At 45.9% G+C, this 14,219-nt stretch overlaps 1 protein-coding gene across 1 annotated transcript in view; it reads left to right on the forward strand.

Annotated features, from left to right (window-relative positions):
• The window catches only part of ntn1b (netrin 1b), a 45,124-nt gene that overhangs the window by 28,103 nt on the left and 2,802 nt on the right, over positions 1–14,219 (forward strand). The window contains exons 4-6 of the mRNA XM_042087561.1: positions 204–353; positions 1,843–1,896; positions 4,619–4,693. Coding sequence (XP_041943495.1) covers positions 204–353; positions 1,843–1,896; positions 4,619–4,693 — 279 coding nt within the window. The remainder of the gene's footprint in view (positions 1–203; positions 354–1,842; positions 1,897–4,618; positions 4,694–14,219) is intronic.

A 14,219-nucleotide genomic window follows, 5' to 3' on the forward strand; every position in this document is an offset into this window, starting at 1 on the left:
CAGCGAGACACCAACTGCTCAATAATCTAGTAGAACTCAGGCACAAATGTATTAGATTTTCATTGTTATTTTTCCATCTGTCTGTGGGAACCTTCATTCTACGCCCGCTAACATGTGTGTGTGTGTGTGCGCACGTGTGTGTACATACAGTACTTAAATGCCTCTCTTTCTGTCTTCCCTCCTGTCTTGTTTCCCTTTGCCAGCCTGTGATTGCCACCCAGTGGGAGCCGCAGGCAAGACGTGTAACCAGACCACAGGACAATGCCCCTGCAAGGATGGCGTGACTGGGCTCACCTGCAACCGCTGTGCCAAGGGCTACCAGCAGAGCCGCTCCCCCATTGCCCCCTGCATCAGTAAGACCACTCTCAGAGTTCACTCTTTCTCTCTGTCTGAAACTTTCCATAGCTGTCAACACTGTCTTTTTGACTCGCCTGTCACTGCCACTGATACATTCCAGTTAGTTTCCTCTATCCAAAACATTTTCTTCCTTTCTCCCCATCTGAAATTACCATCTTACCATCCAAATGTCCAAATTACCACCAATCATCCGTCTCCATAAAGTGCCTTTTTGGCATATTTGTCTCGTTCTCCCCTCATTTCCCGCCTTTTCCCATCAACGCCTTTTGTTCTTGAACTTCACTGTTTGCCACAACAATGATCCCAGGTCATGCCCCCCCCTCATGACCCCCCCCCCCCATCTTCCTTTTCTGAAGTCTTGTCATTAACTCAGCCGTATCATCCAGCCTTTTCACGGTACATGGACCCAGCTTTTTGTTATGCATGTATTCATGGCCTCGGTCCCTTTCATTTCCGCTCCTCCTCTCTCCTCTGTTGCGTTATTGCTCTGGATGGACGTCTTGCTGTTTGACCAGAGCTAAAGCAAACAGACCAGCGAGAGGCGCTAACGCCGACATGCCCCAGTTTGCCCTCGGTCATGTTGCTGCTGCCGCCACCAGTGCCATCGCCCCATAAATCTGTCCCACAGGCACCCACAGCAAGACGGGCCTGGCATGTTTACAGGCGCTATCAGCCAGCTCTCAGGTTCTTGCCTCTTGGGCGATAAATGTCAGGACCACACAAAAGGAAAGAGCCGAATGGAAAAAGAGAGGTTGGCACCAGCCTGTCCCGCTGCCAAACACAGATAAGGTAGCAAGCAGTAGTGAACAACGAGTGACACAACACACTCCTGGTTTTACATGAGCGCTGCAGTTTTTTACATGCGCCATAACAGACGACGTAGTCAATAAAGATGAATTTGGACATCAGTCAAAGCCGTGGCGGATATGGAATTGCTGATATGTTTGGCCAAGGTCCACCCGGGCTAAATTAAACCTATGAACCCGTCTGGAATTGGATTTCCTTAATTTCGCTGGGAAAGTTACAAATGTTCTGTAAAAACTTCAGGGGGAGAAGAGGTCCCACAGATTGAGTGGAAAAATATTTGGTTTCTTGTAGACCTGTGAGATAATATGTTTCGTTTTTTTTTTTTTTTTTTTAAAGCTTGATATTACATTTTTGTGATATCGAGCCTCTTGCCAGCAGACACTTTAACAAGGCCTGGGCCCCTGGTGGTGTCTTACCTTACTGTGCTGAGGGCTTTTCACAGTTCTACAGGAATGCCTTTTGAGCCATAGGCAACTTATTTCTTGAAACCTAAGCCCTTGTATCCTAATCAGTGATCAATAACAGAAGTGACAATGAATCAGAGAGGAGGAACCCACTCTAACCCGAATATGAGGGGAAATGGTAGGGGAAACGTAAGATGGAAGGCTATGATGAATGGTGTGTAGTTTATGAATGGTGCTGACCGACTGTTATTCTGTGTTTCTGTCCCCCCAACAGAGATCCCCGTGGCGTCTCCCACTACCTCCTACAGCAGCTCAGAAGAGCCCACAGGTGAGCGACTGCCATGACAACACTGAGAGAGGCATTCCGCCAGCCGGAACAACTCTTTAATGTTAAGCTGAACCTTGTGTCCTTGTGTCGCTGTATGGCGTTTTTTTTTTAATGACAATCAATTAAAACTGTTTATCAGAATGATTGATTACATTGATTGATTGTATTGAAGTGTGTGATAATTCCAGGGACAAGTGTGAAAACAAAATATTTATATTATTTTGTTTGTCATTCTTGCAATACCTTCTAACTGACTGACTGAACTGAAGATACTTAATTAGGAAAGTGAATCTCCCTGTTGCCAAGGAGGTCCGGACCTCTATAATAATCTAATTAACTGGCTCACTAATAAGATGTGTCAGTCTCTTAGGACCAAGGTCTTGCTGTTCCCTGTTCCATGTTCCATGTTCTAGGCTCCGACACCCCCTCATGATTTGCCATCCCCATTATCTCACCACGGTATGCCCAGAACGTGTGGCCAGCGCTGGGACAGGTCTCACTGACACTCGGCCTCCTCAGGCCTCTCAGCTGGTCTCTCCCACTGCCAGAGCCAGCTATTGAACGGGGGCACAGACACAAACACCACTTGGCAGGCTCTCTCTCCCTGTCTGGTCTCAGAGCTCTGAGAGGGGGGTCTTTAGTCATGAGGAGCTGAGAGAGGGCTGGGAAGGAGGTAGCTGGAGAGGTTTGTTTCGAATTGGGAAAGACAGAGGAAGGTTTTCATGGCATCACTGAACCGGGTGTATTCAACTGTTTTTTTTCTTTGTCTTTATTTTCTTACTTTTTTACTCTTTGTATTTAAATGGTAACTAATTGAGACAAACAGCATTCCTAAATATGCTAGATAAGATAAAGTCATGTAGCTCATGTTAAATCAGGCAAGTCATGTGAGGTGATATTTCAAATAGAGCATCAGTGAGCACATTTCTATATTTTAATTGATATCTTATTAAAACAAAGAGCTAAAGCAGGTAATGGTGGTTCCTGGAGCTTCACAAAGAGTGCATTAGTCCCCTCGGAGAAGCTGAAGTCTGCCTAATGACTGGGGTGGAGGGTGCTGGTGGGCTCAGCTGCGAGGTGTCACACTGCCAGGCATCATCAAAGTGGGGCAAGGCTTGAGGCCCCCGTGGGCCACCGTATGAAAAACAGGGGACCGCCCCCCCACACCCCTGCTTAGAGTCTGGTCCATTTCCTTTTCATGGTGATGAGGCATGGTTAATATGGATTCATCAGATTCATTTACTTTTGTGGGTGTCCATCACCCCTCCCTCCCTCACACAGACGCATACACACATACACACACACAAAACAGTCCATCATTCAACAGATCACCATTCCCACTGTTGAAGCATTTCAGCAGAAAATATTTTCTCCGCAAACACAAAGGCTCCAATCCCACCATCATTGCTACCACAAACTTTTCTGGAGGGGGGGTGGAGGGGTGCAGAGGCGTTTTTTCCCCCTCTCTCCTGTTGCCCAGGCAACCTTATTCACACAGAACAGAAAGGGACATAAAGGGGAAGGAACGGACAGAAGGGTCCAGGGAAAATAATGAAGTTTGTCCATATTCAGGCAAGGCTGAAAGGTCCCCACTCTCTCCCAACCACTCTCTCTCTCTCTCTCTCTCACACACACACACACACACACACACACACACACTTTCTTCTCAACCCACCAGACATATACGTATATATTTCTGCTCCATAAATATTTCTTTCACACACAGAGCGACATCTTGAGACCACTGCACATGACTCAGGTAACCTCGCTAAGAGACTCTCCATTTCCAATCTCAAGTCTAAACAAACAAATGAGAGAATGTTTTAGACTTTTCTCACTGGCCCTCTGTGTCCATCTCAATCCCTCAATATCCTCAGCACAAAAGCGAGGTCAGGGACCAACCACCTCCTGAGCGCCTTGGCAGGTTTGTCTGAATGATGGTCCACTTGGTGCACTAAAGTGATCAATCATTCAGCTGGAGGCAGCTCCAGCCAGGACCTCCAGGACCACCGAGCCAGTAGGCCTCGGCCAACGCATGGGGAGATCTTCAGTCATCTTCTTGGAGAAGCGGCCTGGACCCATCAGTGAGGTCACTAATTACATGTGTCCGGGGACACCAGCTCCTTTCAGGAGTCACGCGCTGGGCTCCAGTAACCTCAGACGATTCAATACAAATAAAATACTAACAACTTGTTAGCACTGAACAACTACAGCTGAGACTCTCAGCCAGAGCTGATGATGTGGAGAGGTAGTGAGATTGGGGGGTGGGGGTGGGGGGTAGTGGGGGACTCTGGTTTAGAATAGAAGAGGAAGTGGAGTTCTCTTCATGTGAACTGATCATTCAAGAATTCTCTGTTCTATTTTCAGAGTTTGTGGGATGCCTTGAATGGCCCCTCGCTGTTTTGTGTAAGATGATGTATAGCCAGACATACAAACCTTAACTGCATTCAAAGCTAAACTATATTATTCAAACTTTGTTACAGAACCCGCACCATATTACTGAGGACCATGCTTCAGAGTTAAACCCATAAATATCCAGCAGCCAGATTTCTCAACTCTCTCGACTCAGACATCTGAGGAGAGTTGACTGCTTGTCAGAGTTATAGCTCTTGAATTTTATCTCAAGCCTCCCCCCATTTTCCCCCTCTCTGTCTCCGTCTCCTTTTGTGTTCTCTCTCTCTCTCTCTCCCTATCTCTCAACTTTCTCTTTCCCTTTCTCCAGACTGTGAGACCCACTGCAAGGCATCCAAGGGCAAGATGAAGATCAACATGAAGAAGTACTGCAAGAAACACTACGGTGAGTGAGCAAGCGAGGCTCCCCCCCTTCCCTTGCTGTCCTCTGTGTCTTTCTGACCACCTGCTGAGACCAAACCTGCGGGGTCAGACATCTTTATTTTATCTGCCTCGGAGCCGCACCTCTGTTTCCAAAGGCACTGTGGTGACGGCTCACTCATGCCGTCAGGATTAAAGTCACCGTATCAAAGCCCACAGCCCAGCAGGGTCCTTCCTGACAGTACTGGCTGCAGACATTACAACACCATGTGGATCAATGCTCACAGGTGGTTTCCATTTCGAAAAAAGGAGAATGTAGCTGGATTGAGGAGATTTGGAGGCTCAAAGGCAACTTCAAGAGCAGATAGAGAAAGGCTGTTGGGGAGGGATTTGAGGAGTTAAGAGAAGCTTGGGCTATTTGTCTCCTCGTCGTCCACACATAGTTGAGGCGATGCTGGTGATGATTTCTCTCCCAAACGTCTACCACTGACAGATCTTAAAACGTTCCCTCACCTTTTGTTTTATGGTGGGATACTGTTATTTAAGATTCATGAGAGCAAAAGCCTCATGCAGGGCACATAAGAGGGTCTGCTGGAAGGAGTCGGGGGAAGAGAGCTAACAGCATACTTCAGTGTACCTTCACTGAGGTAGGAGGGGGTCGGCATGGGGTGTACAGACAGATGTTTTATAGCTAACTTCATGGTTGAACATCTTGATCTCATTCCTGCTCGCTCGTCTCTGTTATGGGGAATGTAGCGTAGCAATTCCCAGACGTTTCTCAGGCTCCTGACTTTTTAAACTTTTTCAACATAGCTCTGTAGTCGTCAGCCAAGGCCTAGCCAACCAGTTAAACTCCACCAGTCCGAGCTGAACAGAGGGCCGCTGAGAGCAGAAAGCCAGCTTGTAGACAGGCTCAGCTGGATCTTGGTAGCTCGACCGAGGGGTAGAGTGGGAGGTGGGAGTGGTGTAGCTTTGAGGTTGGGTTGGTACTATTTGGTGAAAAGCCAGGTTTCTGATCTTAGCCAGCTTTCCGCACTCCCAGCGCCTCCCCTGGTGGCCCCCACCTCTCCACACAACCCCCACTGCTCTCATTCGTGGGCCCACTCAATTACAGCTAACGGGTCATTTCCTCTCTCCCACCACGCTGTGTCTATGCACCTCACAGCACAGACCCCAGACCCAACCTCTCCTACGCCACCACCACCACACACACACACACACACACACACACACAGGCACGCACGAATGCACACACACGCACACACCAGCAACCTTTCACTGCCAGACCCTCACCACCTTAGGCTGGCTACCTCTGCAAGGAGAGAGAGAGCAAAAACAGAAAAAGAAAACAAAAAAGTGAAGTTAGGAAGGTAAGCGCTAGGAGGTGAAATGGAGAAAGAGCCAATCAAAATAATTTTAAGAAAAATAATCAGAGAAGAGAAGTAGAATGATGGATATAGATAGATGCTGAACAAGAGAGTTTTTTTCAGACATACACGGGAAAGGTGTTAAATTCCTTGTGCTATAGGTAAGGGATTTTCCACAGTGGGCAATCAACAACCAAGCCTTAATGTTACACAGTATGATGTGAGATTCAACATCAATGCATAATTGGCCTATCTATAATTACACAACAGAACAAGAGATACAACAATATACAATTCGCTGGCGGCAATAACAAACACACTGCACGTTGTACCCGGGATCTGTAAAGGCTCTTCTTCACGGCACAACATTGATACTATCATCAACCAACAGAGAAGCCTTTGTGAGCATTTCACTGGAGTTATCAAGTACTGTAGGTACCTTCCTTCATTGGTGTTTCCTTGAATTAGACCCATGACTCCAAAAGTCTCAAAAGCTGTGTCTAGCATCCTGGACCCACCTCCCCTCCACATTCATGAAGGGTTGGGACACATTACAGACACCAACAAGTACCATAGATGACTTAAAGTTCTGTCTTCAACAACACACTGACTGAGATTCTGTGGAGGTGGAAGAGCATCACACATGGCTCCTATAAAGAATTGAATGCAGTTAGTATCCATGGGCCATTGCTCTCTCCAGCTGATCCTCCTCTTTTCAACATCATGCCAGTTCATCATCCATTGCCCTTGATTCTCTTGAGCCACCACTGTTGATCGTGATTTGTTCATGAACAAAGCAGGTTACCATGTGTCTCTTCTCCTGTGCTGTAGCCTTACCTCATGTTCCATGACGTCCAATTGACGTCCAGACGAAAACCCTGTTCTTCCACTCTGCACCTGCCCTACAATATCCTTATGTTGCAGTGCGCCTTGAGCATGCTTAACTGCTTCCCGTGGATTCCATTTTTTTAAGTTTTCATTGATGGGACAGTGTTCTTGATGACTCTAACAGCATCATCTCCAGACTGCTCATAGCACATTTGAACTCCTCCACCAAGCTGGTAATTGGTAACTCAAAAATTCCTTCTCCATACAATGCAATACAAATTGACAACCCAACCCATTTCCTAACTGTATTATTAACAGTTCTCTCAAATGTCTCCACCACTGAAACAGCAATTTCATACACAAACAAAGGCCTCCTGATGCGTGGCAAAATTTTAAACCACCACAACATGAGTTTACCAGGCAAGAAGGTTCTATCTAATTGCCTTGACAATTAATACACAATTACAATTAATGAACCTGTCCTCAGTCACTCAATGTGAAATTGTACCACCTTGGGGCAGCCGTGGCCTACTGGTTAGCACTTTGGACCTGTAACCGGAGGGTTGCCGGTTTGAACCCCGACCAGTAGGCACGGCTGAAGTGCCCTTGAGCAAGGCACCTAACCCCTCACTGCTCCCCGAGCGCCGCTGTTGATGCAGGCAGCTCACTGCGCCGGGATTAGTGTGTGCTTCACCTCACTGTGTGTACACTATGTGCTGTGTGTGTTTTACTAATTCACGGATTGGGATAAATGCAGAGACCAAATTTCCCTCACGGGATCAAAAGAGTATATATACTTATACTTATACTTATACTTATAAACTGAATCACCTCCCCATTAATATAAAACTTCCTCCAGACGTTCTCCCCTCTTCACTTCTTCATTTGCTTAGTTTCTTCTTCATCCTTGCCCATTTCAGAGTGTCATTCAACTTGACTAACAGCCAATGGGTACATGGAATCGATGTTGTCATCATTGTCATGTCATCCATATAGGCTCGGAACCGGGTGGCATCCTGCAGCCTTTCCCCTCCAACAACTCATTTCGATGTCCTTATAATTACCTCCTTAGCCACAGTGAAAAACAATGGTGAAATGGTGCATCCAGCCATAATAACAAACTCCAAATGCTGCTAATATTTTGTGCAGAACTTAATGTCCTGAAAATACGCCCTAACTTATGCAGAGATCTTCTCAGTCACCTGAAAGTAGCTGAATGCCTTCCAGCAGACTGTGGGACAGATCCAAAGGCACCTGGATGTCTCTGCCTTCTGTTCTTGCTGTTTGAATTTGATACCAAATCATACTACTGATTTCCAAACATTCAGAAAATTGTGGGATCTCCGTTTTCTTCACTGAAAAATCTAGTAAACAATTCAACTTCAAATAGGACACCAACCTCCTTGCCACCGCGTTAAAGAAAATCTTACTTTCAACAATAAGGAGACAGTATACATGTAGGTTGAAACTGGCCTATTGCCACAACAATCTTTTCCTTTGGAATAAAAATACTGCCTGTCCTGCGCTAAATCTTTGGAATTGTTTCTTTCTTCCCTACAATCACCATGAGCTCCCATAGGCAGTGAGAAAGGTGTAAAGACAGGGAATGATATGAAGAGAAATAGAGAGAAACAAAATGAAACGAGAGGGAGAAACGTGAATGGCAATATGGACTGGTCATGGCACTCTTTTTCCCAGGCTCCAGTCCATGTTCACATAGATAGAGATAGAGTTTCTTTGTCCTGCCTCCTGTGTGTAGCTGCCATGCCCTCGCATACAGTTTCTCTCCATGGATTTCAGAGTCCTCATTAATCATAGCAATATTACAGTGGGGATATCCTATCAGCGGATTTGTGTCTCCTAAACCACAGAACAAATCACCCCTCCCACGCATTCAAGTGAGGTTCCCCACCGCATGACCACATGGGTACAGTACATGTATGTGTGTTTGTGTGGTGAGTGTGAGTGTGCTTGAATGTGTGTGTTTGTGAGATTGTGTGGGCATGTGTGTCAGTCTGTGTTTGTTTGATGTGTGTGAGAGTATTTGTGTTTCATGAGTGTGTTTTGTGTGTGTATGACTGTGTGTTTGTGTGTGTGTGTGTGTGTGTGTGTGTGTGTGTGTGTGTGTGTGTGTGTGTGTGTGTGTGTGTGTGTATTTTGTGTGTATAAGGCTCTATGGGAGAGCTGAGTCAACAGCTCAGGTCTGCATCAATGCCATCCTCTAAGTATTATTTTTCATGTCAGGAAAGCCAAAAACTCCCTCCACTTTCCCAGAGAAAAGACAGCAAGGCATATGAAAATCATCTGACCTAAACCACAATGTCATTCTCTCTACGATGTTTATAATAGGATATGCCCACCACATCCAAATGTATTCCTTGTAGTTCAGATTACTTGTTATTTTGTTTAGCAGTTATAAAACATTTCAGAGCACCTGACTCTCATCACATAAACAATATTTGAGAATTGTTTTGTTTTGAAGGATGTAGAGTTTGGCTCTTACCACTTAACTGGAAAGAGACATTGCGTTAACTGCCTTACTGGAAAGTTTGTTGTTCAGAAGCATGTGTCTCCTACAATGAGGAAACAGAGCAGAGTCAGAGGAGAAGCTTACAACAGTCAGTAAACGTCTCACATCTCACTGTGTCTCCTGTCACATACACACACTCTGGCTCACAGAGCCCCATCAATCAACCAGTGGCACAAGGGACACAAGTCAGAGGTACTTTTAACGGCATCCAAGTAAATAAAAAAGCAATCCCAGAGTCCTCTGTTTTCCTCATTTGCAGCCGAGTAATGAAAAAAAAAAAGCCAGAGAGATTAATGTAACCCGTCTGCGGTAACCCAGCTGTCATCTTCATTCACATTGTGTATAATTCTAAACTTTGGGCCAAGAAAGTTGTTTTTGTTTTCTAGTGTTTTGAAAATGCCCCGGACTCTTTTTTTGTAGGCAGATAATCCGTGAAAATGCACCTTTTGCTGAATGAATAAACAGAGGATGCGTTGTTTTGTCCCTAGGCAGGACAGTGCCAGAGCTTCCCTCTCTCGCTCTCTTTCTCTCTGACAGACAGAACTAAAGCTCTTAAAGCTAGCTATCATCTTGTGTGTGATGCTTGTCTTTGTGATGAAGCCTTCAAACCTCTCCAACTTTTATCTTTGAATGTGTTGTCTGTGTGTGTGTGTTGTGTGAGTCTATGTGTGTGTTGGGGGTGAGGATTTATGGGGGTCAATCGGGAGGTCCTGCACTACAAACACAGGGGTGTGGTCCTGGGGCAACCCTATAGCGGAGCATCAGGTGCTAAACTGGGGGGCGAACACTAGAGGGGACAGCTGCTCCGGCACTGGGAGAGCAGAAATATGGCGTAACAATTGTTTTCATTGTTGTCTGTAGCTAAGACGACAGTGAACATAATGGAGCAAAATGTAGCACTGACATTCAGCTTCATAAAAAGGACAATAAATCAAACAGGGGTAATGGGTGGCATGTGGTTTGGGACACTGTGTATGAATTTGTGTGTGTGTGTGTGTGAAACCTGTGCATCTTTCTCTCCTGCTTCCGTTACAATTTTGTGCGACAGCAAAGTCTCTCTCACGACTGTCAATCCAATTCCTTTTAACCTCTCGACGATGCTCAATGTCTTCTTTAGGTTAGCAAACAAATCGATCGAGTGGGTGTAAATACCACTCACTTTCATGTTTTTTTTTTTGCACAACCTGCAAAAATTGCTCGATGACATTGCTGCTTCTGCAGACCGCTGATCAATGCTATGGAACGTCACCTCTTTCCGCCCTTTTACATATATGTGTCACTTAATATTCATTTCTATATAAACCAAGACGGCGGATCCCTAAAGAAACGCAAGCACCCACCCCATAAGTGCATCTAAATTAGCTATGTACCAAAAATGACATTTTACCATGACTCGAAAAGCTCCAGTGGAATTTTAATTTTGTGACGAGAATTCTCAGTCTAACCGTTGATGTGCCGAGTAAGTGGGCGGAAATAAGGAACCCAACAGCCCAGCACCAAACTCCGAGCACGGTAAACAAAATCAAATTTTTAAGGCAGTAAATGCTCCGGTTAACACTTTGAGTGCCAAAAACGCAATACTGTGTTTTTTGTTCCCATGTGTTGAGTGCCAAAAACGCAATATTGCGTTTTTAGCTTTTTTTTTTAATTACGAAAATAGACACTCTAAAACACCTTTTGTGCAATTTTGGGAACTCTATGATGAATAGACCTGAAATAGATGACGATCGAAAACTCATGAAAACGCACGATCTGGACATTTTACAGTGCCTATAAAGAGTCTTTTTACATCTTTTGTAAAAAGTCTTTTTAAAACATCTTTTGGAAATGGATCTTAATGCCTTAATTAAAAAAATTAGGAAAAATCCAACCTTTAAGGACACCAATTTTCTTTGTGAATGAATAATGTATCGTAAATAAATAAATGTTCTTCATTAAAATACAGGGTGCATAAGTATTCATACCCCTACCCACTGTGGCTCTACAAAAATCATCAACAATTATCTAGATTGCTGGCACTCTGGGCCAAAGCTTCCGAAAACAGAGTGTTAAGAACCAAACCAGATTTTGTTCACATCTACACACCTATGCCTACTGAAAAATGTATGGTTAATTTATCAAAAGTTATTTTGAAGTATTAAAAAAACATATTTGATTTAGAATTTCCGAACGAAAGGGGCGAAAATTTGTGCTTTTACGATACAAACCACCAACATGTTTATTGACAAGTTTCCTGCCTGGAGTTTTCAGATCGCTCTGCAAACGTCACCCGGATCGTTGGTCTGATTGGTGAATGACTATCCAATTGCGTACAGAGTCATTTGAACTATGCCCGTTGATCACGCCTCTTGTGCAGTAGAAAATACATAGCAGACTCCCCAGACTAATGTTCAATCTTAAAAGATTGTGCTTGGTCTGGTGATAGCCAGGCTAGTGTTCATAACTAATTTATTGAAATTTTCTGAACCAATGAGTGTGTTTCTTCGTAGTATGTGAGTTATGCCTGTCTTTCTGTGAGCATGAGTTTTTGCATGTATGTGTGTGCGTATGCGTGTGTGTGATAAGCTCAGCAGGGGAAGCGCGGGGGGGCCTCAGTGCTGTAATTAGGCGCACTAATTTGATTAGGTGCTGCTTGTTCGGCGGCATGCGAGTCAACCCCTCACGCCTCGCCCAGAATGAGACGACCCAGCGGGAGACTTGGCAGCCCTCTGTGCTCCCCTCCTTTTCTTTCCCTTCCTCTCTTTTGCACTCTGTCTTTCTTTCTCTCTCACTTTCTCTCTGTGACTGTCCCACATGCTTCATGTCTGTCTGTGTGATCTTGTGGATGTACTTCATTGTCTGCCCTCCCCAGTGGAAAAGAAAAAGAACTGCTTTCATGTTCTCCCAGGGGTGCAATGGGGGGGGGGGGGGGGGGGGGGGGTAGTGGTGGCGTACTCTGGGCCACGGCCCCTCTCACTCTGTCAGGACTAGGGCCCCTGCCTCCGGGCTACAGATCGCAGCCCTGCCCTCTGCTCCTCGACAAGGCACAGTGAGTTTGCACCAGTGTCACCTGTGCCGTCTGTCACTTATACCTCAAACCGCTGTAGACGGAGAGGTGCTAACTGTGACAATTTGCACTCATAACCTCCAGCTGACTGGCACTGAGGTGGGAGAGCGAGAGAGAGAGAGAGAGAGAGAGAGAGAGAGGGAGAGAGAGAGAAAGGCAGGCCCAATGTGGAGACGAGAGAGCATTTCTCATGCCGCTTCTTTTGGAAGGGGAGAGGACTCTGGGAGTAGGCCCCCGGGTGCTGCTCATGAGGTCGAAAACACGTCAAGATTCCTCTGGAAGGCTCTCTGCGGCTGGGAAGATAAATAGTGTGACACCCCCCATCCCGCTCCCTTTCTCTCCTCACACCCCCCTAACCCAATCCCATCTCCCCACACACACACATCCTCTTTATTCCTCTGGTCGAACAAGTCGGCTCCAGCCCAGGGACTCTTTGTGAGTGAATGGCATGGGCTGTGAGACTGTGTGCTCGACTCAGACCCAACAGTCTTTTTTCCTCTTCTGTACCCCCCCCCCCCCCCACCCCCCCTTCCTCCCCCACTCCAAACTCCCCCTCTCTCATTCTCAAATTGTGTGCAATTTGCTCACTCTGCTGTTCAATCAGAACATTCCAAGCTGCTTTTGTGAGAGCAGGGAAATAATGCCCCATCTCTAAAAGAGGGAAGCTGTCATTCAGCAGGCGTGAGGATGAGAGAGAGTGAGAGAGAGAGAGCAAAACAGAGAAAGATTTTGGAGAGAAGAAAAAGTGGGTGAAGCTCGAGAGAGAGAGAGAGAGAGAGAGAAACGTTTCTACCATTTATGACATAACCTCCAGTCCATCAAAAAAGAATGCAGTTGTTCTATGTACTGTATGCATCTGGAGGCAAACAACAAAGTCTCCTTCAAAAAACCCAGTCTGTTGACAGGCATCATTTCCATTCTTTCCCAGAAATAGCCCTAAACTCCACGGCCATCCAGCCTGCATTCCCTGTGCCTGAGGTAGGTTCTGGCCTTAGTTTTATAAATCCACCTCCAGAATGTATTGCCACGTTGAAATCCTAGGAACACAGAGTTTTCTCTGGAACTACAAAGGAATCTCACCTGATTACCATGCACAGTGAGTGAAAAAATACACGGCGATGCCCGGGGGAAGGTATCACACGTGTTTGAAAAGCTTTTTTCTCCGTCTACATTAAATAGAATTCCCGCGAGCATTATGCACCAATGTGCCCCTTACGCACTTAATATACAGTTTCACCTCATTCACCTTCCTGCATTCACCACCTCGTACCCTGCTTTGGCTTGTGGATATTTAAGCATGGCTGCTCATTCATATCCCAAGCGCTGGAGTAGTATCATGTGTCATGCCCCCTCCCCTCTCCCCCTCCTTAAAACTGTGTCGGTGGAGGGCAGGAAAGCGTTTCTAAGGATACGTCCACTGTAGTCAAACATCATAGCGAGTCCCACTTGGCTGGGAGGGGCACATTTAAATGCTCTCTGCGGTCCCTCATTGTCTTTACACCGGGAGCACTATGGCAACTGTAGCCGCAATACCAAGCACGCTGGGCAGTATAATGGACCGGGGTCAGAGGTTAGTGATGGAGGAGGAACGAAGGGGGTGAAGCGGAGGGAGAAGCCCGTTCTCAGGGACCGCACTGCCTCTGGTGGGTAGCTTAGTCGCTGGATTGGAGGTCTGTGAGTGTGAGGAGGACAGAAACATGCTGCAAAATGAGCCCATCTGTGGGCTATCCGCGCTAAAAGTTCAAAGACACTGAATTTATTTTTGTTTTCCAAGGATTTG

Source organism: Alosa sapidissima, chromosome 3, assembly GCF_018492685.1.
Source record: "Alosa sapidissima isolate fAloSap1 chromosome 3, fAloSap1.pri, whole genome shotgun sequence".
Classification (NCBI taxonomy): Eukaryota; Metazoa; Chordata; class Actinopteri; order Clupeiformes; family Clupeidae; genus Alosa; species Alosa sapidissima.